Here is a 22,324-nt window from a genome sequence, read left to right as displayed (position 1 = left end):
TAAGTACTTCTGACTTTTCTATTCTACTTTAATCAGAAAAACACAGTTTAGCAGCAGGACCAATAAATAATCCATTTTACAAATGTGCAACAGATCTATACACAAAACATTTGTTTTTACTTATACAATCACTAACAAAACAACAAATAATACAACCATTAACAATCATAATAAATGACTTGGACAAGGGGTGCTGTACAAATCACAGTATATCATGTATGATTACTTTTTTTGCCTGTTTTTACCTAAATACGCTCAATGATCAAAAACAATGCAGTGTTCCTGTGTGTAATTCAACTCGTGTCAAAATTTCATATTTTCAGCTTTTTGCTTAACTGAAGCATTTATTATTCTCAAATAAAGAGTGCAAAATTCCTATAAAGTGTTTTACTATGTTAAATCCAAGACCATAACTCTTCAGAAAAACAAGACAGCTGGCACAGTAATCCTTGATTATTTAAAACACTTGTCATGCTAAACAAGAACAAAAGGGGAAATTATGCTTATCTGCTTTGTTTTATTTTGTTTTTTGTGGGGGTTTAGAGTCTCACAGACATAATTTAGGCTATATGGTAACTTATCCAGCTCCGACAGTGGAGACATAATTTAGGCTATATGGTAACTTATCCAGCTTTGACAGTGGAGACATAATTTAGGCTATATGGTAACTTATCCAGCTTTGACAGTGGAGACATAATTTAGGCTATATGGTAACTTATCCAGCTTTGACAATGGAGGAAGACACAAGATGTCACTCTGGCCATTATTTATCACTTGCAAACCAACATTCCACAAGCCAGATGGATGGCTTTCTCACATAACAATTCTACAACCCAAGCCAGGTTCTGAACCCACACTGGTGTGTGACAAGTTCAAGTCTAAAGTCAGCGACATTAACCATTAGGCCATGGAGGCCCCACTGTACTTAATCAAGCAAATACAGTGAACTGGTATCCTCAACTAAAAGAAATAAAGGATTCACTCATAAAAAAACATTCTCTGCGTACATATACACACTGTTGTTTTTAAACGGATATCAGCTTAGTCCCAACATTCCTTACTAAAGTCATTAAGTTGAAAAAGCTAACATGAAATGGAAAACTTACTACCCAATAAAACAAAAGCTATAGCTGAAGGTGATGTGCACCCCCCACTAAAAGGCTTGTTTAAAGGTGCTAAACTGCATTTAAAAAACATATGACATTTTTCATATTTTATGTATATTATGTTAGCCATTTATTTAAGAAACAATAAGACCCATTACATAGTGTTAGATCCTATTAGAAACTGTTGGTTTAATAAAATTTTGTAATTAAACCCTACTCAACTCCTTTCATATTTAAAAAGCTGAGTATCTCTTTTGACATCAATATAGCTTGCAGAATTTTCTGTTCTTAGCTCTAGTGCCCCCTAAAAGGGGTCATGCACAAACATTGTAGAACCTTAAGAGAGGACCTTGTCAAGCAAGCCAGGTGTAATTCTAAGCAATAGTTTCAGAGAAAAGATGTTTACTGTAAAACACCTTTTATTCGCGAGAATTTAATTTTCGCTAATATTCGCGAGGGTAAGTACTCGCGAATTCAAAGTGACCGCGAAAAATAGCTTTACCAGTTTGTGTTTATCCGAAATTCGCTGATGTCCGAAATAGTGTCTGAATGATAAATGTTCGCACTTACGAAATTCAGTTATTGTGATTTTGCTTGATTCCACCATGGTTCAACAAGTACGGTTAAATGACTATATTATATACAAAATATACATGTATACAGCAAAGTATAATCTTTATTATTTAATAGTAAACATTTATCCAATTCATATGTATCGATCAGCACAAGGGAAGAAACTAACGGTGTTACTGTACATGACCGCTCAAACAAAGTTATCTTCCATTACAATACTATAGTACATGTACTAAGTACTAGTAATTCTAAATTAAGCTGTGACGTGAATTCCAGCCTGAATCCAGCCACGCTGTACCATATCAGTGTCATTCTCAATTTTCTGCATGGTTTTAACAAGCCATTTAGCGTGCAGTGGTTTCACAGTGGACAAGCGCAAATCAACATTTACAGAGTCAATGTTACTATCCTTTAATTGGACGGCGATTTCGTTAACATAAAACTCCTCAAAACACGCTTTCATGTACAACTTGAAATTGGCATACATACACGCAATTATTTTTCACGCCTAACAAAACAGTTTCCCTTTTCAAAAGACGAAGATAATTATTATACAAAATGTACCATTGTTTACCAATTTTACAATGGTTTACACTTTTTTCAAAACTGAAAGAAACAGTGAAAAGTTTGCAATGATTGGGTGCATAATAAATGTTCAAAGATCAAGCGTTCATTGTAAATATGGAGTCCCAGTCGAGCCATGATATTTTTTAGTTTAAACTTATTTATTTTACCTGTTTTGAACCTTTTTCTTCCATCCTCCATGAGCTCACCGGCACTTAATTACATTGCGATTATAGCTGGTTTCAAACCCAATCTGATACTTCTAACACTTGTAAATGTTACGGATATTAAAGCTACGTAATAACAAAAGAAAGGAACAATTTATTGACGACTATACAACAGTGAGCATATATCAGATATTAAAGGCATTAATCTGCTATCAATAAAAAGCGTAACACGCACTAGCGGACCGGAGAATAAACTTTTAACAGTGATGTCATACAGGTACCATAATTGCAGAAAGTAACCGAATGCAGTCGTACTTCCAGTTTTCTTCCGGATTCACATTCGCGAATTTAAAATTACGATTTTAACATCGCGAATTTAAGATTTCGCGAAATAATAAAATGCCAAATATCGGTACAAATTCGCGAAATAAAGATCTCGCGAATTTAAAGTGTTTTACAGTATCTAAATTGTGGACAATGATGACCATCCACCTTCACTAATAGCCCACCCCGAACCTTCAACTCAAGTGAACTAAAAATGTGAAATGAGGGATAACTTTTGTAAACCATTAAAGATCTAAAGAATATTGTGTCATTCTATATTTAATTCCTATTTACACCATGAAAGTCCAAAACTTGTCTGGTAGGGGTAATATAAAACTGTTCAACATGAAAACACATAAAAAGTTCCTTGTTATTTCAAAAAATATATATAAGCCATATTTCTATGAACTGTCTTTCTATGAAAAAATGTTCGTGAACTGTACAAAAATGTACTAATATAATTATAAGAAGAGAGTCACTGTGGCCCTAGATCACTTTTTGGTAGATGGTTATGTAAGGAAAATGTCTGTGAAATTATTTTTAGTGCCAGTGTTTTCCCACAAGAATATTTTTAAAGTTTCTACTAAATATATAGAGGCAGGTAATGTGCGTGTGTGTGTGTTGGGATTGGGGGGAGGTGGATGAGATGTTGGGAGAACGATGACTAAGGTTACTAATGAATCAAAATAATTTGAGTAATATTGGTAGAGGATCATTTGTTGATTACTTTATGAGGATTATTTTAAAATCAGGCCAGCAGTTTCATAAAGGGTTTTTTTAAGTTTTCACTTTATACATAGTGAAAAAAGAGACCATGCATTGTGGCAGCCATGTTTTCTGACAAATTGGAATAATCTGGATAATCTTGGTAGAGTGTCACACAAGGATAAATTGTGTGAAAATATTTCAATTTCAGGCTAGCAGTTTTTGACCTGGAGATTTTTAAAGTTTCTACTACATACATACAGGGAGAAGAGACCACGCTCCCAGGCACCATGTTCATTGAGGAATCAGAATAATTTTGACAATATTTGAAAAGGGTCATCAAACGAACATTTTCGTAAAATTATTTTAAGGTTGGGTTTCATCAACCTCCACCACACAGTTTTAGAGGAGATGGCGGTTGAAGAAATATGTGGACGGATGACACCAGACGATGACTGATTACAATAGCTCACCCTGAGCACTTGGTGCTTGGGTGAGCTAAAAAGCATTAATTTAAGATATGGAATGAACAAAATTATACAGTGCAAAAAAATATAAGTAAAGAACAATATAAATAAATGATGATTCTGTACATGTCAGCTTGAGCTATCTCACCTTGAGTTACACTTTAATTTGGTTAGTCATAAAATTCATTCTGGATCAGCAATTTATTAATATGGCACAAAAGCATATATAAACATGGGCTCTTTCTGATAAACCATGTACCAAGATATCTAAGCACTTGATAATTAATTTTGTTCAAAATAATCACAAAGTAGTAGTCTACTGTTTTTAATACCTCTGCTCAATATGTGAGAAACAAACTGACTTGAAGTGTAGAATCCCAGTACCAATCTACAGTCAACACTGGGTATCTCTAACTTGTTCTGTCTATTAATTCTTGGTATATTGAAGAAACTTTACAGTTCCATCAGCATTTCTTTTAAGGTATGTTATTTCACTCTTGTTTTTTTAAACACCATACAACAACCCCTTATGGGAAAGGCAACTTAATGCATTCTATTCAGAGTGAAAATATGGTAATCTGAACAATATTGTATCAGGATATTTACAGAAAATGTCCTTTGTTCAAACAGTATCAATGAATGTGTATTGTGATACTCACTTAATCTTGCAGTTAGTTCAAGTAAATATGAGACATTGGTTAAGGCTTGGCCAAATTATTCAGTAATATTTTTTTATGCATTCTTAATTTTGGAAATCTAAAAGATACAATTTCCACATTTCAAACAATTGCATTATCAAATAGGTAAGAATAGTGGAAAACAAACAATTTGGAATGAAGACAATCTGTCAATTAAGGACACCATGTGGATGCCCGTACAACTGATATCTTGTTAAAAGTACAAAAGGTAGGAACTGATAATGAAATATGTTTCTTTACAGAAAACAGTTCTGTGAATTACATGACTTTTATTTTCAAAATAGAGGCTAAGTATTTAAAGTTTAAATGTTTTTCTCTAAAGAGTATTGACTGCAACACTTAGCCTTGCCATATAATTTTCAGAAAATAATGATGCCTGACTGACAGGAACTTGTACAACAATATATCATTCCATGTGTATTTGAACATACTCAAGAAAATGAAAATCTATCATTCCATTCTGGTCTTTTATCTAGCCTACCATCTGCCATGCGTCTAGATACATTGGAGCGCACTGAAGCAGTTGACATTTTTGAGACATTCGACATTACAGATGCATTTGACCTCATGGAGGCGTTAGACTTTGCACTTGAAGGTCTTGACCTCTTCCCAGGGGCCAAAGAAACTGAAGCATTAGATTTTGCACTTGATGGCCTTGATCTCTGAGTGGAACCTGCTGTATGACTCATGGAACTGTGAAGGGATCTGTGAGACATTGTGTCATAATGTGAACTTTGACCTGGAATAATCAATGTACCAGATGGAACTCCATATGACATCTGACGCTGAGCTTCATTGATCTGTTCCTTACGGGACATCCCTTGAGATGGTCTAACAGTTTGTAATCTGCTGAGCATTTGCTGAAAACAAGATGAAAAACTTGCTCAATTATGTTTGTAAAATCATAAAATCCTGAATTCTTAAAACATTTCTTTTACTTTAAAAGACTATCTAAAGTCTTAAAAGGTGATGATATGTATATACAATATAATATTTAAAATCTATATATTTTTGGAGGAGGATTAAAGTTCAAATGAATGAAGTCCTCTTTCCACATGACCTGTTACTCATCAGTTTTTGTATTCATGTAATTATTATCAGATTATCTTATTAAAGACTTGAATTGAAAATCAATTTATGATTTCAAAGGCTAACATCATGACCTGCATAAAAATCTTGAACCTCATCAATGTCAATATTAACCTTTCCTCACATACAAGATATTAATAGCCTACATTAACTACTTGGTAACAACCAAACTTTATTTAAGAAATAATTTATAGCAAAAGAGTGTTTTAACACTATTTATGCACGATGGGCGGTTATATGTTGAGCGTAATAATTTCACGAGGGCACAGCCCTCGTGAAATTATTTGTACGACGTATTACCGCCCGAGTGTATAAATACAAATGTAGTGTTAAAACACTCTTTTGCTATAAATTATTTCGATTCTAATATGCCCTTAATCTAAAACAGTAGATAAAATATAGAAGTGCTCTTTCTTGGTCGCAACAAAAACTTTTGACGTCACCGCACGTTAACGTGACATCATTCTAGTGTAAGTGTTTTAACAGAGACAAGCATATTAGAATATTGAACCTAGCATGTAATAGCTCCGGTACAACATTGAAGCTGGTGTGTGATGAATAACTGTCGTCATGATGTTTGAATAAAGTGGTTAATAAAGGTCCTGTTAAATGAAATCATGTAACAGTAACTTATCATGAATATCACAGGAGGAACAAGTATCAGATATAAGCAATGCCATACAGATAAAAATGCTGTTTTCACCCCAAATCAAGCCAGAATGAAAAATATATAGTGAAATATAATAAAATTATGAGCCCCTTTCAGATGACATAAAGAAGAGTCTAGTAAAACAAGCAAATTCGATGAATTGGTATCCCCCGCCAAAGGGTCTGTGGTGAGGAACGGCAAAAAAATATATCCAGCAAAAAGTTAAGAGTGTTAAAAAGAAGCAAATAATTTCATTAGTTAAAATAAAATTAACAGAAAATGAATGTTGTTTTTTTTTTGTTTTTTTTTTTTTTGTGTGTGTGTGTGTGGGGGGGGGGAGGGCACAAAACTTTATATGTTGATTATAATTATTGATGGAAAATTAAAAATTAAAAAAAAAACAAAAAAACAATGAGGGAGGGGGAGGAGGAGGGGGGAAGGAATGCATGATAGGGGTGGTGAGCATGACTGGGTGGAGGAGTGAGGTGAGAGAATGGTACATTAAACAAGAGGACCATGATGGTCCTGAATCGCTCACCTATCTCCACATGCCCCAGTGTTCAACTGAGTATGACATCGTTATTTCTATTATATGACATAGTGACCTAGTTTTTGAGCACATGTGACCTAGATATCATCAAGATAAAAAATTCTGACCAATTTTCATGAAGATCCATTGAAAAACATGGCCTCTAGAGAGGTCACAAGGTTTTTCTATTATTTGACCTAATGACCTAGTTTTTGAAGGCACGTGACCCACTTTTAAACTTGACCTAGATATCATCAAGGTGAACATTCTCACCAATTTTCATGAAGATCTCGTGAAAAATATGGCCTCTAGAGAGGTCACAAGGTTTTTCTATTTTTCGACCTACTGACCTAGTTTTTGACCGCACATGACCCAGTTACGAACCTGACCTAGATATCATCAAGCTGAACATTCTCACCAATTTTCATGAAGATCCATTGAGAAATATGGCCTCTAGAGAGGTCACAAGGTTTTTTCTATTTTTAGATCTACTGACCTAGTTTTTGACCCCACATGACCCAGTTTTGAATCTGACTTAGATATCATCAAGATGACCATTCTGACCAATATTCATGAAGATCTCATGAAAAAAATGGCCTCTAGAGAGGTCGCAAGGTTTTTCTATTTTTAGATCTACTGACCTAGTTTTTAACCCCACGTGACCCAGTTTCGAACTTGACCTAGATATCTTCAAGGTAAACATTCTGACCAATTTTCATGAAGATCCATTGAAAAATATCGCCTCTAGAGAGGTCACAAGGTTTTCCTATTTTTAGACCTACTGACCTAGTTTTTGACCGCACATGACCCAGTTTCGAACTCGACCTAGATATCGTCAAGGTGAACATTCTGACCAATTTTCATGAAGATCCATTGAGAAATATGGCCACTAGAGAGGCAGGGTTTTCCCTTGGGTTTTTTATTTGGGAGTCCATGGACTCCCATGGCTGCTAATTTAAGGGTCCCTAATAATTTTTGGGGGTCCACAAATTATTGATCTTGAAAATGGACATTATTACTATAAAAATTTACCCTAAAACCGAATGAACTTAATTGTATCTTTTTAATTATACCCCCACCAAACATGTTTGAGGGGGGTATATAGGAGTCAGTTTTGTCGCGTCCCGTCGCGTCTCGTCCCGTCGCGTCCCGTCGCGTCCCGAAATCTATTATCTCAGTTATTACCGAATGGATTTGATTCAAACTTAAAATACATGTTCCACCTTATCACCCACATCATGTGACACAAGGTGCATAACTCTTGACACCAAGTTTTCATGAATTATGTCCCCTTTTACTTAGAATTTAAGGTTAATTTTGTTGTATTTTCACTATATCTCAGTTATTACTAAATGGATTTGATTCAAACTTAAAATAGATGTTCCACCTCATCACCCACATCATGTGACGTAAGGTGCATAACTCTGACACCATTTTTTTTATGAATTATGCCCCTTTTTACTTAGAATTTAAGGTTAATTTTGATGTATTTTCACTATATCTCAATTACTACTGAATGGATTTGATTCAGACTTAAAATAGATGTTCCACCTCATCACCCACATCATGTGACACACGGTGCATAACTCTGACACTATTTTTCTTGGATTGTGTCCCCTTTTACCTAGAATTTAAGGTTAATTTTGATGTATTTTCACTATATCTCATTCTGATTGGCTTAGAGCCAAAGGGAAGTAACCTTTTTTTAACCTTTGTACTGAGTTTCTTCCCCTTAAATTCCAGGAATTAGTCTATTTTTAGAAATCCTATTTTTAGATTTTCAATATTTTAGGTATTTTTCTAACTTTTTTATTATAAGTCCTATGTAAAAAGTAAAAACATTTTTACGTGGTAACATGGGTCGGTAAGACACTTTTTTGTATTCATTTTTAGTGTATCTCTAATATTAGAGATTTAAAATATTTACTAGTATTACTATACTAGTATTATACTAGTATTACTTATATGTGGAAGCCCAGGATGAAGTACTCCAAAGTATTTTTAAGATTCCTTATGGTTGCCATTCTTCTGTGACAAGACCGTATGGTGGGGGTATGAGTCACTCCTGTGACAGTTCTAGTTTAGATAGCAGTTGATTCAGTATTTCGGAATGGTATCTTTCAAAATGGCATGAGCTTCTCAATTCAGACCGATTACAAAAGGTGTGATAGTCTTTTTGTTATGATCAAATAGCCAGTAATTACCGGCAATTAACGTGTCACCTCGTGTCAATTATGTTGTTCACAGTTTTATCTCGGTTAAAGATAATACTCGATCCTTAATTAGTATCATAATTTTTGTGATTTATTAATATTTTTTCATGAAAATACTTTAAATTTATATGAAATTAATTTTGTTTAATAAAAAAATAAACCTTTCGATTTTTTACGGAACGTAACGGCAATCTTAGATTTAACCGGTGACAGTTAGCGCGGAGAGTAGTTTCCCTTTACCAAAATGGCGAACATCGATAACAAAACTTGTTTCGAAGTTGGAAAATCGTCTATACCTGTGTATAATGAGCACCCACGATTCGGGGATGGTCCAGGTGGTAAAAAAACTGCGCATTTTACATGGGTATCTGCGCAAAGGAAACTTCAGTGCAAAGGAGCTTCGTGACCAATTTTGCGGGTCCAGTGGACACAGAGGCACTAAAAAATGCGAGTTCAAAGCAGTAAAAGCGCGTCAGGGACGCAGAAAACCTGCGTCCGGGAAAACCCTGGAGAGATCACAAGGTTTTTCTATTTTTAGATCTACTGACCTAGTTTTTGACCCCACATGACCCAGTTTCGAACTTGAGCTAGATATCATCAAGGTGAACATTCTGACCAATATTCATGAAGATCTCATGAAAAATATGGCCTCTAGAGAGGTCACAAGGTTTTTCTATTTTTAGATCTACTGACCTAGTTTTTAACCCCACGTGACCCAGTTTCGAACTTGACCTAGATATCATCAAGATGAACATTCTGACCAATTTTCATGAAGATGCATTGAGAAATATGGCCTCTAGAGAGGTCACAAGGTTTTTCTATTTTTAGACCTAATGACCTAGTTTTTGACCCTACGTGACCCAGTTTCGAACTTGACCTAGATATCATCAAGATATACATTCTGACCAATATTCATGAAGATCTCATGAAAAATATAGCCTCTAGAGAGGTCACAAAGTTTTTCTATTTTTAGACCTACTGACCTAGTTTTTGACCCCACGTGACCCAGTTTCGAACTTGACCTAGATATCATCAAGGTGAACATTCTGACCAATTTTCATGAAGATCTTTTGAAATACATGGCCTCTAGAGAGGTCACAAGGTTTTTCTATTTTTAGACCTAATGACCTAGTTTTTGATGGCACGTGACCCAGTTTCGAACTTGACCTAGATATCATCAAGATGAACATTCTGACCAACTTTCATAAAGATCCCATGAAAAATGAGACCTCTAGAGTGGTCACAAGCAAAAGTTTACGGACGCACGGACGCACTGACGCACGACGGACACCGCACGATCACAAAAGCTCACCTTGTCACTTTGTGACAGGTGAGCTAAAAAAAGGAATGAAAAAAAAAATTTGCGGGGAGGGGTCAGGGGGTTGGGAGGGGGAGGGGGTGTGACCAAGGCAAGGTGGCGACCAGGTGTGGGTACACAACTTCACATGTTTATAATAAATGTTCATGGAAAAGAATGAAAGAAGTTTAATGAAATTCTTCCAATTGGTTGGTTTGTTATGTACAAATCTGTGGATTTTTAAACAATTAAAGGGCAATAACTGTATGGAAAATTGACCAACAAGAGGACCATGATGGTCTCCCACATGACCCAGTTTTGAGTATGACGTCGTTTTTTCTATTTTTTGACATAGTGACCTAGTTTTTGAGCTCATGTGACCCAGTTTTGAACCTGACCTAGATATTATCAAGATAAAAATTCTGACCAATTTTCATGAAGATCCATTCAAAAATATGGTCTCTAGAGAGGTGACAAGGTTTTTCTATTATTTGACCTATTGACCTAATTTTCGAAGGTACGTGACCCTCTTTTGAACTTTACCTAGATATCATCAAGGTGAACATTCTCCCTAATTTTCATGAAGATCTCATGAAAAATATGGCCTCTAGAGAGGTCACAAGGTTTTTATATTTTTATACCTACTGGCCTAGTTTTTGACTGCACGTGGCCCACTTTCGAAACTGACCTAGATATCATCAAGGTGAACATTCAGATCAATTTTCATGAAGAGCCATTGAAAAATATGGCCTCTAGAGAGGTCACAAGATTTTAATAATTTTAGACCAACTGACCTAGTTTTTGACTGCAGTTGACACAGTTTCAAATTTAACCTAGATATCATCAAGATGAACATTCAGACCAACTTTCATACAGATCCCATGAAAAGTATGGCCTCTTGAGAGGTCACAAGGTTTTTTTATTATTTGACCTTCTGACCTAGTTTTTGATGGCACAAAACCCAGTTTCAAAATTGACCTAGATATCATCAAGGTGAACATTCTGACCAATTTTTATGGAGATCCATTCACAAGTATGGCCTCTAGAGAGGTCACAAGGTTTTTCTATTTTTAGACCTACTGACCTAGTTTTTGACCGCACATGACCCTGTTTCGAACTTGACCTAGATATCATCAAGATGAACATTCAGACCAAATTTCATACAGATCCCATGAAAAATATAGTCTCTAGAGAGGTCACAAGGTTTTTCTATTATTTGACCTACTGACCTAGTTTTTGATGGCACGTGACCCACTTTTGAACTTGACCTAGATATCATCAAGATGAACATTCAGACCAACTTTCATACAGATCCCATGAAAAATATGGCCTCTAGAGAGGTCACAAGGTTTTTCTATTATTTGACCTACTGACCTAGTTTTTGTCGGCATGTGACCCACTTTCGAACTTGACCTAGATATCATCAAGGTGAACATTCTCACTAATTTTCATGAAGATCTCATGAAATATATGGCCTCTAGAGAGGTCACAGGGTTTTTCTATTTTTAGACCTACTGACCTAGTTTTTGATCGCACGTGACCCAGTTTCGAACTTGACCTAGATATCATCAAGATGAACATTCAGACCAACTTTCATACAGATCACATGAAAAATATGGCCTTTAGAGAGGTCACAAGGTTTTTCTATTATTTGACCTACTGACCTAGTTTTTGATGGCACGTGACCCAGTTTCGAACTTGACCTAGATATCATCAAGGTGAACGTTCTGACCAATTTTCATGAAGATCTTGTGAAATATATGGCCTCTAGAGAGGTCACAAGGTTTTTCTATTTTTAGACCTACTGACCTAGTTTTTGAAGGCACGTGACCCAGTTTCGAACTTGACCTAGATATCATCAAGGTGAACATTCTGACCAATTTTCATGAAGATCTTGTGAAATATATGGCCTCTAGAGAGGTCACAAGGTTTTTCTATTTTTAGACCTACTGACCTAGTTTTTGAAGGCACGTGACCCAGTTTCGAACTTGACCTAGATATCATCAAGATGAACATTCTGACCAATTTTCATAAAGATCCCATGAAAAATGTGACCTCTAGAGTGGTCACAAGCAAAAGTTTACGGAGGGACGCACGCACGGACGCACGTATGCACGGACGGATGACGGACACCGCGCGATCACAAAAGCTCACCTTGTCACTTTGTGACAGGTGAGCTAAAAAGAAAATTACAGGCATCATCAAAGTATGTTGGTTCATATTTATTTCAAGTTTCATGAAATTCTACAAACTTGTTACTGAGAAATGGCTGCAGACGTGTATTTTTCATTAAATCAAGGGCAATAACTCTAAGGGAAATTGACCAATCAAAAAAAAAAACTTAATGGGCATCATTGCAGTATGTTGGCTCATGTTTATTTCAAGTTTGATGAAATTCTACCTGCTAGTTACTGAGAAATGACTGCGGACGGACATTTTTGTGCATTTTTCATTAAATCAAGGGCAATAACTCTAACGGAAATTAACCAATCAAAAAAAAAACTTGAAGGGCATCATCGCAGTATCTTGGTTCGTGTCTATTTCAAGTTTGATGAAATTCAAATTCCAAATGATATAGTGAAATATGAGCCCCTTTCAAACAAGGCAGTCTGAAAGACAGCTATATCCCCGGCCACTGCTATGGATAGTGAAAGGGTAAAACCTTTGATTTTAGCTGTGACCTTGACCTTGAACTGACATGGCTGACTCATCAATTCTGCACAACGTCTTGATGAGGTGATCATTTGACCAAAGTTTCATGAAAATGCTTCAAGGGGTTTAGTAGATACAGAGCTGAAACCTTTGACCTTCAGTTGAGACCTTGACCTTGAGTTGACATGGCTGACTCATGAGTTCTTGATGAGGTGATCATTTGACCCAAGTTTGATGAAAATCCTTCAAGGGGTTAAGGAGATACAGAGTGGACACCAAATGGAAGGCTCAAACCTTTGACCCTTAGTTGTGACCTTGAGCTGGCATGGTTGACTCATAATTTCTGCATATCGTTCTGATGAGGTAATCATTTGACCCAAGTTTTATAAAATTCCTTGAAGGGGTTTAGGAGATACAGAGCGCACACAAAATGGAAGGCTCAAACCTTTGACCTTCAATTGTGACCTTGACCTTGAGCCAACATGGCTGACTCATAAGTTCTGCACATCGCCTTGATGAGGTGATCATTTGACCCAAATTTGATGAAAATCCTTCAAGGGGTTTAGGAGATATAGAGCAGACACAAAATGGAAGGTCCAAACATTTGACCCTAAGTTGTGACCTTGACCTTGAGCCGGCATGACTGACTCATGGGTTCTGCACATCGTCTTGATGAGGTGATCATTTGACCCAAGTTTTATAAAATTCCTTCAAGGGCTTTAAGAGATATAGAGCGGACACAAAATGGAAGGCTCAAACCTTTGACCTTGAGTTGTGACCTTGACCTTGAGCCGGCATGGCTGACTCATGGGTTCTGCACATCGTCTTGATGAGGTGATCATTTGACCCAAGTTTTAAAAAATTCCTTCAAGGGGTTTAGGAGATATAGAGCGGACACAAAATGGCAGGCTCAAACCTTTGACCTTGAGTTGTGACCTTGACCTTGAACCGACAAGGCTGACTCATGGGTTCTGCACATAGTCTTGATGATGTAAGCATTTGACCCAAGTTTCATGAAAATCCTTTAAGGGGTTTAGGAGATATGGACCGGACACGATTTTGTTACGGACGGAAGGACGGAAAGACGGACGGAAGGACGGACGCAGACCATTCCTATAATCCCTCCGCCACGGCGGGGGATTAATAATATAGTGAAATAGTAGCCTCTTTCAAATGATATAGTGAAATATGAGCCCCTTTCAAATGATAGAGTGAAATATGAGCTCCTTTCAAATGATATAGTGAAATATGAGCCCCTTTCAAATGATAGAGTGAAATATGAGCCTCTTTCAAATGATATAGTGAAATATGAGCCTCTTTCAAATGATATAATGATATATGAGCCCCTTTCAAATGATAGTGAAATATGAGCCTCTTTCAAATGATATAGTGAAATATGAGCCTTTCAAATGATACAGTGAAATATGAGCCTCTTTCAAAAGATAGAGTGAAATATGAGCCCCTTTCAAATGATATAGTGAAATATGAGCCCCTTTCAAATGACAGTGAAATATGAGCCTCTTTCAAAAGATAGAGTGAAATATGAGCCCCTTTCAAATGATATAGTGAAATATGAGCCCCTTTCAAATGACAGTGAAATAAGAGCCCCTTTCAAATGATATAGTGAAATATGAGCCCCTTTCAAATGACAGTGAAATAAGAGCCTCTTTCAAATGATATAGTGAAATATGAGCCCCTTTCAAATGATACAGTGAAATATGAGCCGCTTTCAAAAGATAGAGTGAAATATGCGCCCCTTTCAAATGGTAGAGTGAAATATGAGCCCCTTTCAAATTATATAGTGAAATATGAGCCCTTTTCAAATGATATAGTGAAATATGAGCCCCTTTCAAATATACAGTGAAATATGAGCCTCTTTCAAATGATATAGTGAAATATACGCACCTTTCAAAAGATAGAGTGAAATAGGAGCCTCTTTCAAATGGTATATAGTGAAATATGTGCACCTTTCAAAAGATAGAGTGAAATAGGAGCCTCTTTCAAATGATGTAGTGAAATATGAGCACCTTTCAAATGATATAATAATATATGAGCCCTTTTCAAATGATATAGTGAAATATGAGCCCCTTTCAAATGATATAGTGAAATATGAGCCCCTTTCAAATGATACTGTGAAATATGAGCCCCTTTCAACACAGAGTTACAGTTTTTACTTGATTCAATTTCTCAAATGGCAATGACTCTGTAGTGAAATATGAGCCCTTTTCAAATAATACATGTATATAGAAAGGACTCTGTAGTGAAATACGAGCCCTTTTCAAATGATATATAGAAGTGACTCTGTAGTGAAATATGAGCCCTTTTCAAATGATATATAGAAAGGACTCTGTAGTGAAATATGAGCCCTTTTAAAATGATATATAGAAGGACTCTGTAGTGAAATATGAGCCCTTTTCAAATGATATATAGAAGTGACTCTGTAGTGAAATATGAGCCCTTTTCAAATAATATAGAAAGGACTCTGTAGTGAAATACGACCCCTTTTCAAATGATATATAGAAGTGAATCTGTAGTGAAATATGAGCCCTTTTCAAATGATATATAGAAAGGACTCTGTAGTGAAATATGAGCCCTTTTCAAATGATATATAGAAAGGACTCTGTAGTGAAATATGAGCCCTTTTCAAATGATATATATAGAAGAGACTAGTGAAATATGAGCTCTTTTTAAAATATATCCTTAGGACACCTGGTACATTTTTATACAATCTTGCAAGGTGATACGCATGATTTTGACAACAAAGAAATAACATCAGACATTTACTTTGCCTGGAAGTATAGAAAATAAAATCAACAGTCTAAACTTGAAAAAGAAAGTTGCATTTGTATTGGTCTACATTCGGGGATTATGTGATTTGAAAATACCTGGACTTAAGCATGAGATGTCAGTTTTTCATCTACAAAAAATATTTGCATTCGGATAAAAAAAACAAATCTCACAGAGGTCCATAATGTAGCAAGGATATATATGGAAAGTTTTGGACCTTCGAAGCTGTCTTCAAGTGTCAGTATATGCCTCAGATGTCAGATATTTCTGTATTTGAGAACTGCTGACCTAGACATTTCAGAAATATTTTCAAAATGACTTTTGTGTATTAAATGTTGATTCTACACAAAGAATGAAAGGGCCATAAGATGCTAATATGTTTTATTTTGTTATAGGTGGGGAAACGATATGAGCCGTGCCATGGGAAAACCAACATAGTGGGTGTGCGACCAGCATGGATCCAGACCAGCCTGCGCATCCGCGCAGTCTGGTCAGGATCCATGCTGTTCGCTAACAGTTTCTCCAATTCCAATAGGCTTTAAAAGCGAACAGCATCGAGCCTGACCAGACTGCGCGGATGCGCAGGCTGGTCTGGATCCATGCTGGCCGCACACCCACTATGTTGGTTTTCCCATGGCACGGCTCATATATAGAAGACAGTTTTCTATATAATAATCATAATTATGAAAGTGGCTCATATTTCACTTGAGTATCTCTATGTATCATATAAAAGGCAGGGCTCATATTTCAGTCTGGCTTGATTTGGGATTAAAAAAAAACAATAGGTCTTTATTCCAGGTCCAATACTCATGCCCGTGAAAATTAGTTGAGTTTCTCTTTAAAGATTTTACTAGACTGACTGCAACCATTTTATAGCAATATGAAACAGCTCTTCAAATTTAAAAAACAGAAAAAGTGGGAACTCCACAGGTTGTTCAACACGACAAAAATGAAAGTGTTGCAGGCTTGGTTTGATTGAGCTTGTTCATGTAAGGTAGTGGAAATGCATGCTACTGTCCAGGCCCTCAGAGAACTCAACATTGAATCATGTTAAAAGTACAAAAAGCAATTTAGACACATCCACAGATGTGTTCATATGGTGGTGCACATGGAACCTTCAATGAAAACTAGTGTGTAATTCCATGAAAAGCAGCATATGGTCCCCAGTTAAAATAACCAGGGTTTGCCCTAAACAAACTGGAATTTAGAAAGGGGATCTGAGGTTACATAGCCTGCATATCACAGGAACTGCCAAAAGATAAAATTAACAAGAGATCACAGAGTGATCTTGGCGCCCACCATTGAGCCATTTTTGAATGTTCCAAATTTCAAGACAAGCTCAAGGTCATGACAATTTGGACAAGAAGATTTTCAAAGTTTTTCCCTATATAAATCTATGTAAATTATAGAAATAAACAAAGGGCCATAACCCACTCAAAAATTGTTGAACCAGTCTGATTTCAGAGGGACACAACTAGGGTACCAATACATCATACTGACAAAGTTTGGTCAAAATCCCCCCAGCACTTTCTGAGGAGATGCGATAACGGGAAATTGTTAACGGACAGACGGAAGGACAACGGACCACGGATGCAGAGTGATTTGAATACCCCACCATCAGATGGTGGGCTAAAAAGCAGGCACCATATCCAAGGGGTGATTATACAACACTCAAAGCTATGAAAGTGGGAGTACTGTATTTAGTGTAACCACCCAAACCGAAATATTCAAGCTGAAAACCTAAACGGTAGTAGTACCAATGACACAACATAAAAGTGCTGAACGCTCTGATAAGATCGAAATAACAGCTCTGATTATTACAAGTTAATAGGTAAATATTTGTTTAACATTATTCAATAGGCTGCACATGCTCAAAAAGGCTTAGGCAGATATCTTTTATGCTTAACAACAAAGTGGAAAGATAAATATTATTTTGCAAATTGAAGTTTATTTTTACAAGCTGTCAAAATAATCTTCCCATTAATTCTTAGATATGATCTGGAGTCTAAAAAAATGTTATTTTACAATAGACTAGTGTTTGATTATTGAAATCATGAATATCTTCTTTACCTTGTCAGCCTACATGCAAATTTTGAGAGAAAAAAATTGAAATGTTTTATGCTTATTTAGATATTATGGAAGTAAAATGCTGATCCAGCAACAGAAATTTTTATGGAGTTAAAAACTGCAGTTTAACCAAATGACTAGACTAGCTACTAGACTGATCAATAATAAAGAATTTCTTACAAAATTTCAACTTTTATAATTTTTCTATTATTATAATGTAATAGTGACAAATGCCAGTCTATTTTAGAGATTTTCTCAGAGAACTGATTATAATATTAATGTAATATTGGACATAGGATATAGACTTGGCTACTTTCACAATCTTAAAATAAAAAAAATAATAAAAAAGTATATATCATACAATGTAGACTAGGAGCTAGTCTATCAAATGACCACAAGAACTTAAATTTTAATACATTTTCAATTTTTCTTCAAAGTATATATAATATATATACATATATAAATAAAACTAACTGAGATGCATATTTTTGACAATCAAGGGCCAGAACTCTGGTCTGACTGAAAACCTAGAACAAAATCATGTGTGTACAACTTCACATGCTGAATAATATTCCTATGATGTTTCATGACCTTTCTGAGATATAATGTGCGACACAATTTTTATGCCTTTTCATGCATATTCTTTTACCAAGACAAGGGCCATAACTCTGGTCTGGCTGAGTGATATCTCTAACAAAATCCAAGATGTACAACTTCACATGCTGAATAATATTCCTGTAATGTTTCATAATACTGTATCAAATACTTTTTGAGATACATGCGACACAAACTTAGGCCCTTTTTTATGCCTATTTTTTTACTAAATCAAGGGCCATAACTCTGGTCTGACTGAGTGAGATCCAAGTTAAATCCCCTGGTGCACTGTTGGAGGCAAGTGGAAATGTAATCTTGTATGCTGAGACCTTGACCCCTGAACAAATGACCTAACAAGGCAGTCTGAAAGACAGCAAAATCCCCTGCCACTGTTATGGATAGTGAAAGGGTAAACCTTTGACCTTGAGCTGTGACCTTGACCTTAAACTGACATGACTGACTCATGAATTCTGCACATCATCCTGATGAGGTGATCATTTTACCCAAGTTTCGTGACAATCCTTAAGGAGTTTAGGAGATACAGAGCTCAAACCTTTGACCTTGAGTTGACATTGCTGAATCATGAGTTCTTGATGTGGTAATCATCTGACCCAAGTTTAATGAAAATCCTTCAAGGGAATTAGGAGAAACAGAGTGGACACAAAATGGAAGGCTCAAACCTTTGTGACCCTGAGCCGGCATGGCTGACTCATGAGTTCTGCACATCGTCCTGATGAGGTGATCATTTGACCCAGGTTTCATGAAAATCCTTCAAGGGGTTTAGGAGATACAGAGCAAACACAAAATGGAAGGCTCAAACCTTTGATCCTGAGTTGTGACCTTGACCTTGAGCCAACATGGCTGACTCATGAATTCTGCATATCATCTTGATGTGATCATTTGACTCAATTTTCATGAAAATCCTTCAAGGGGTTTAGGAGATACAGAGCGGAGACAAAATGGAAAGCTCAAACCTTTAACCCTAAGTTGTGACCTTGACCTTCAACCGGCATGGCTGACTCATGAGTTCTGCACATCCTCTTGATGAGGTGATTATTTGACCCAAGTTTTATAAAATTCCTTCAAGGGGTTTAGGAAATACAGAGCGGACAGGAAATGGAAGACTAAAACCTTTGATCTTGAGCTGTGACCTTGACCTGGAGCTTACATGGCTGACTCATGAGTTCTGCACATTGTCTTGATGAGGTGACCATTTGACCCAAGTTTCACGAAAATCCATCAAGGGGTTTAGGAGATATGGACCGGACATGAAAGTGTTACGGATGGACAGGCGGATGGAGACCATTCCTATAACCCCCCATCACTTGTGGCGGGGGATTAAAAAACAACTGGGGCCATGTATTGACTACAGGCAAACCATCCTATGAAGATTAAAATTAAAAGCATTCTTTGATCATCAGATGGAAACCATTCTCTGTCTAGGTCACTTTGACCTTGACCTTTGACATTCTAACCCTCATAATGATAATAGTCATCTACTGACCACAGGCAATCATCATATCAAGTTTGACTGCTGTAGGCCAAACGCCGAAACGTTATTAAGTTATTGAGCAGAAACCATTTTACCAGCACAATGTCACTATGACTTAATAATAAGAAACCAAATGGTCTACCTGCGGACCAAAAAAAATTGCAACAATCACATCATTAACTATTTATTCATGTTTCGTACAAGATGTATTTAATCAGCATATCACTAGTACAGAATACCCAAAAAACATTTCTGTGTAACTATTTTAAAATGGGGTCTTTTTTTTTTAAAGCTTCCTCGATACTAAGAGGCTGTAAGTTAGAGCAAACTTATTATATAAATGTAATTTAGCTATATTGGCACAATCATGCTTCTGTAGAAATGACATTTCTTGTCCAGCCAACATTTGCAATCATCATACGGAAATGGCTTGAGTCACTCACAGTGTTCTTTCTTCTTTGGCTTGAAAATTATAAGTTATTTAGCCAGATACAGGCTAATTTCTTAGTAAGAGTATCTAATTTTCTAACAATAGTTAGTGAGTACTTTTATAATATTAGAAGCAAACAAAAATGCAAAATGCAACTGAACCTTAATTGGTCTCTGTGCAAAATATCTAAATATCAAGGGCTATTACTCTTCGTGTTCCTCCAGCAATTCCACTGAAACTTGCATGGCCACATTATCTAATAACAATTAATATTATAACTATGTTTTATCAAAATCCTTCAAACTATGTCTTAGACATGGCTTCATATGGATGGAAAATTGAATATTAACACTGTGTGCACTATAAACATCTATATAAGTACAAAGGGCCAAAAATTGTGTCTTCCTCGGGCAATCTGTTCGAAATACGCAGGGTGGCATTACTTTACAGCAGTTAACATTTCTACAAGGTTTTATTAAAATTCTCCAAACAATAAGGCTCCAGATGGAAGGACAGGCATACAGTGCCAAAATTATACCCTCCTTCCGAAGGGGGTAATAAATCACAATTTTTTTTTTAGTTTGTTGCCAAAAGCTTGAGAAATAAAACACTGTGTACAAACCATATTTTCTTGTTCTATCCGCCTTTGTTCCCGCATACGATTCACTGCTGATGGTGTCAATCTTTGAAAAACTGGTGCTACAACTTTCTTTGGTCCTCGCTGACGTGGAGCAGAGACTGGTGCTTTTTTCGCAGTAGTTGAATTCATCTGATTCATAATCTGCTTAAGAAGCCTCTGGTTTTCTTTTTCTATTAGTTTTGCCTGATTCATTGAAAAAGTGTAGTTTCCTTTACTTTTTCTATCACCAGCTCCTGCAGGTTGTGCAAACATTACTCGTCTAGAATTAGTTTTTAGTCTTTCTTGCTTTTCCCTGTCAATATCTGCCATACATTTCATCAATATACTCAGATCTATCTCATCTGATTCTAGATTAATTGAATGACTGGTGGTCCTTTCAGGTGAGCTTGAATCACAATATTGCACATTCTTTCCATTCTCCTTTCCTTCTCTGTCATAAGTACTTTTACGCGAATATCTTGGACTATTTTGTGGACTTTCAAGTGGGGAAACATCAGTAATATCACTGTTATTTGAGTATGAACTGCTTGACCTTAATGGCTTCTTTCTGCCATTGCCTCTTGTTCTCCTGTAATTTGTGCTCTTCGCTTTTCCACTTTTCAAATTAGCTGAACTCCTTGATTCGCATATACCCTTTTCGTCATCAATTTCACTGTCTGATGACTCAGACATAGCTTTTTTCTGATGATGTTTTCTTCCTTTTTCTTCTATGTACCTACTTTGCTTGGAGTCATTGTGTTTCTTACTATTTGAGCCCCCCTCACTCCATGCTTCAACATGTGCTTTAGGAATGTGAACATCTATCACCTCCTTTTTAAACATATGACCTTCCTCTTCATTCTGTTCATTATCATCTGAAGAATATTCAGAGTTAGAATAGGCACTTGAGCTTTCTGTGGTACTGTTTTTTCTATGATTGTTTGTTTTTGGTTTCTTTTTCAATTCAGATAATTTCTTATGAGAAGATGCCCTTTCATAACGAGGAGTATCAGACTCTGAATCTGAACTGCTGAATGTGTCATCACTATATTCATACTTTTCCTCCTCTTTCACAGAAATCTTATCTTTCATTACCATATTTCCAGGCTGTTTCCCATCTGACAGGTCGCCATGTTTTTTCTGCTTGTGGGTACTTGCCGAACCGGGTGGCTTTTTGTCGGTAGTTTCCATTGATTTTGGGATTAAGACGTTGTCATTCCTTGGCGTATCAAAAAAATCAAAGTCTACGTCTTCAGATACATCCATAACTGTATTACAGTTGCTACAATGTATACGTTAAAA

The 22,324-nt window shown here is 36.2% G+C and overlaps 1 protein-coding gene across 1 annotated transcript; it reads right to left on the bottom strand.

Moving 5' to 3' along the window:
* On the bottom strand, positions 1-22,288 carry LOC123557433 (cilia- and flagella-associated protein 97-like). The gene is made up of 2 exons (XM_045348880.2): positions 21,026-22,288; positions 1-5,464 (listed from the first exon to the last, which is right to left on the bottom strand). The coding sequence occupies exons 1-2, from the start codon at positions 22,286-22,288 to the stop codon at positions 5,036-5,038; spliced, it is 1,692 nt and encodes a 563-aa protein (XP_045204815.2). The 3' UTR covers positions 1-5,035.
* Between the last annotated feature and the right edge of the window lie 36 nt (positions 22,289-22,324).

The sequence above is a fragment of the Mercenaria mercenaria genome, chromosome 5, assembly GCF_021730395.1.
Source record: "Mercenaria mercenaria strain notata chromosome 5, MADL_Memer_1, whole genome shotgun sequence".
Classification (NCBI taxonomy): domain Eukaryota; kingdom Metazoa; phylum Mollusca; class Bivalvia; order Venerida; family Veneridae; genus Mercenaria; species Mercenaria mercenaria.
Note: the sequence above shows the minus strand (reverse complement) of the source record. Positions and strands in the feature narration are given on the sequence as shown.

Coding starts and splice junctions, on each gene's coding strand:
- LOC123557433 (XM_045348880.2), bottom strand. CDS start 22,288: ATGGATGTATCTGAAGACGTAGACTTTGATTTTTTTGATACGCCAAGG. Junction 5,465..21,025: donor GGATAGAACAAGAAAATATG/GTTTGTACACAG, acceptor TCTTGTTTTCAG/CAAATGCTCAGCAGATTACA.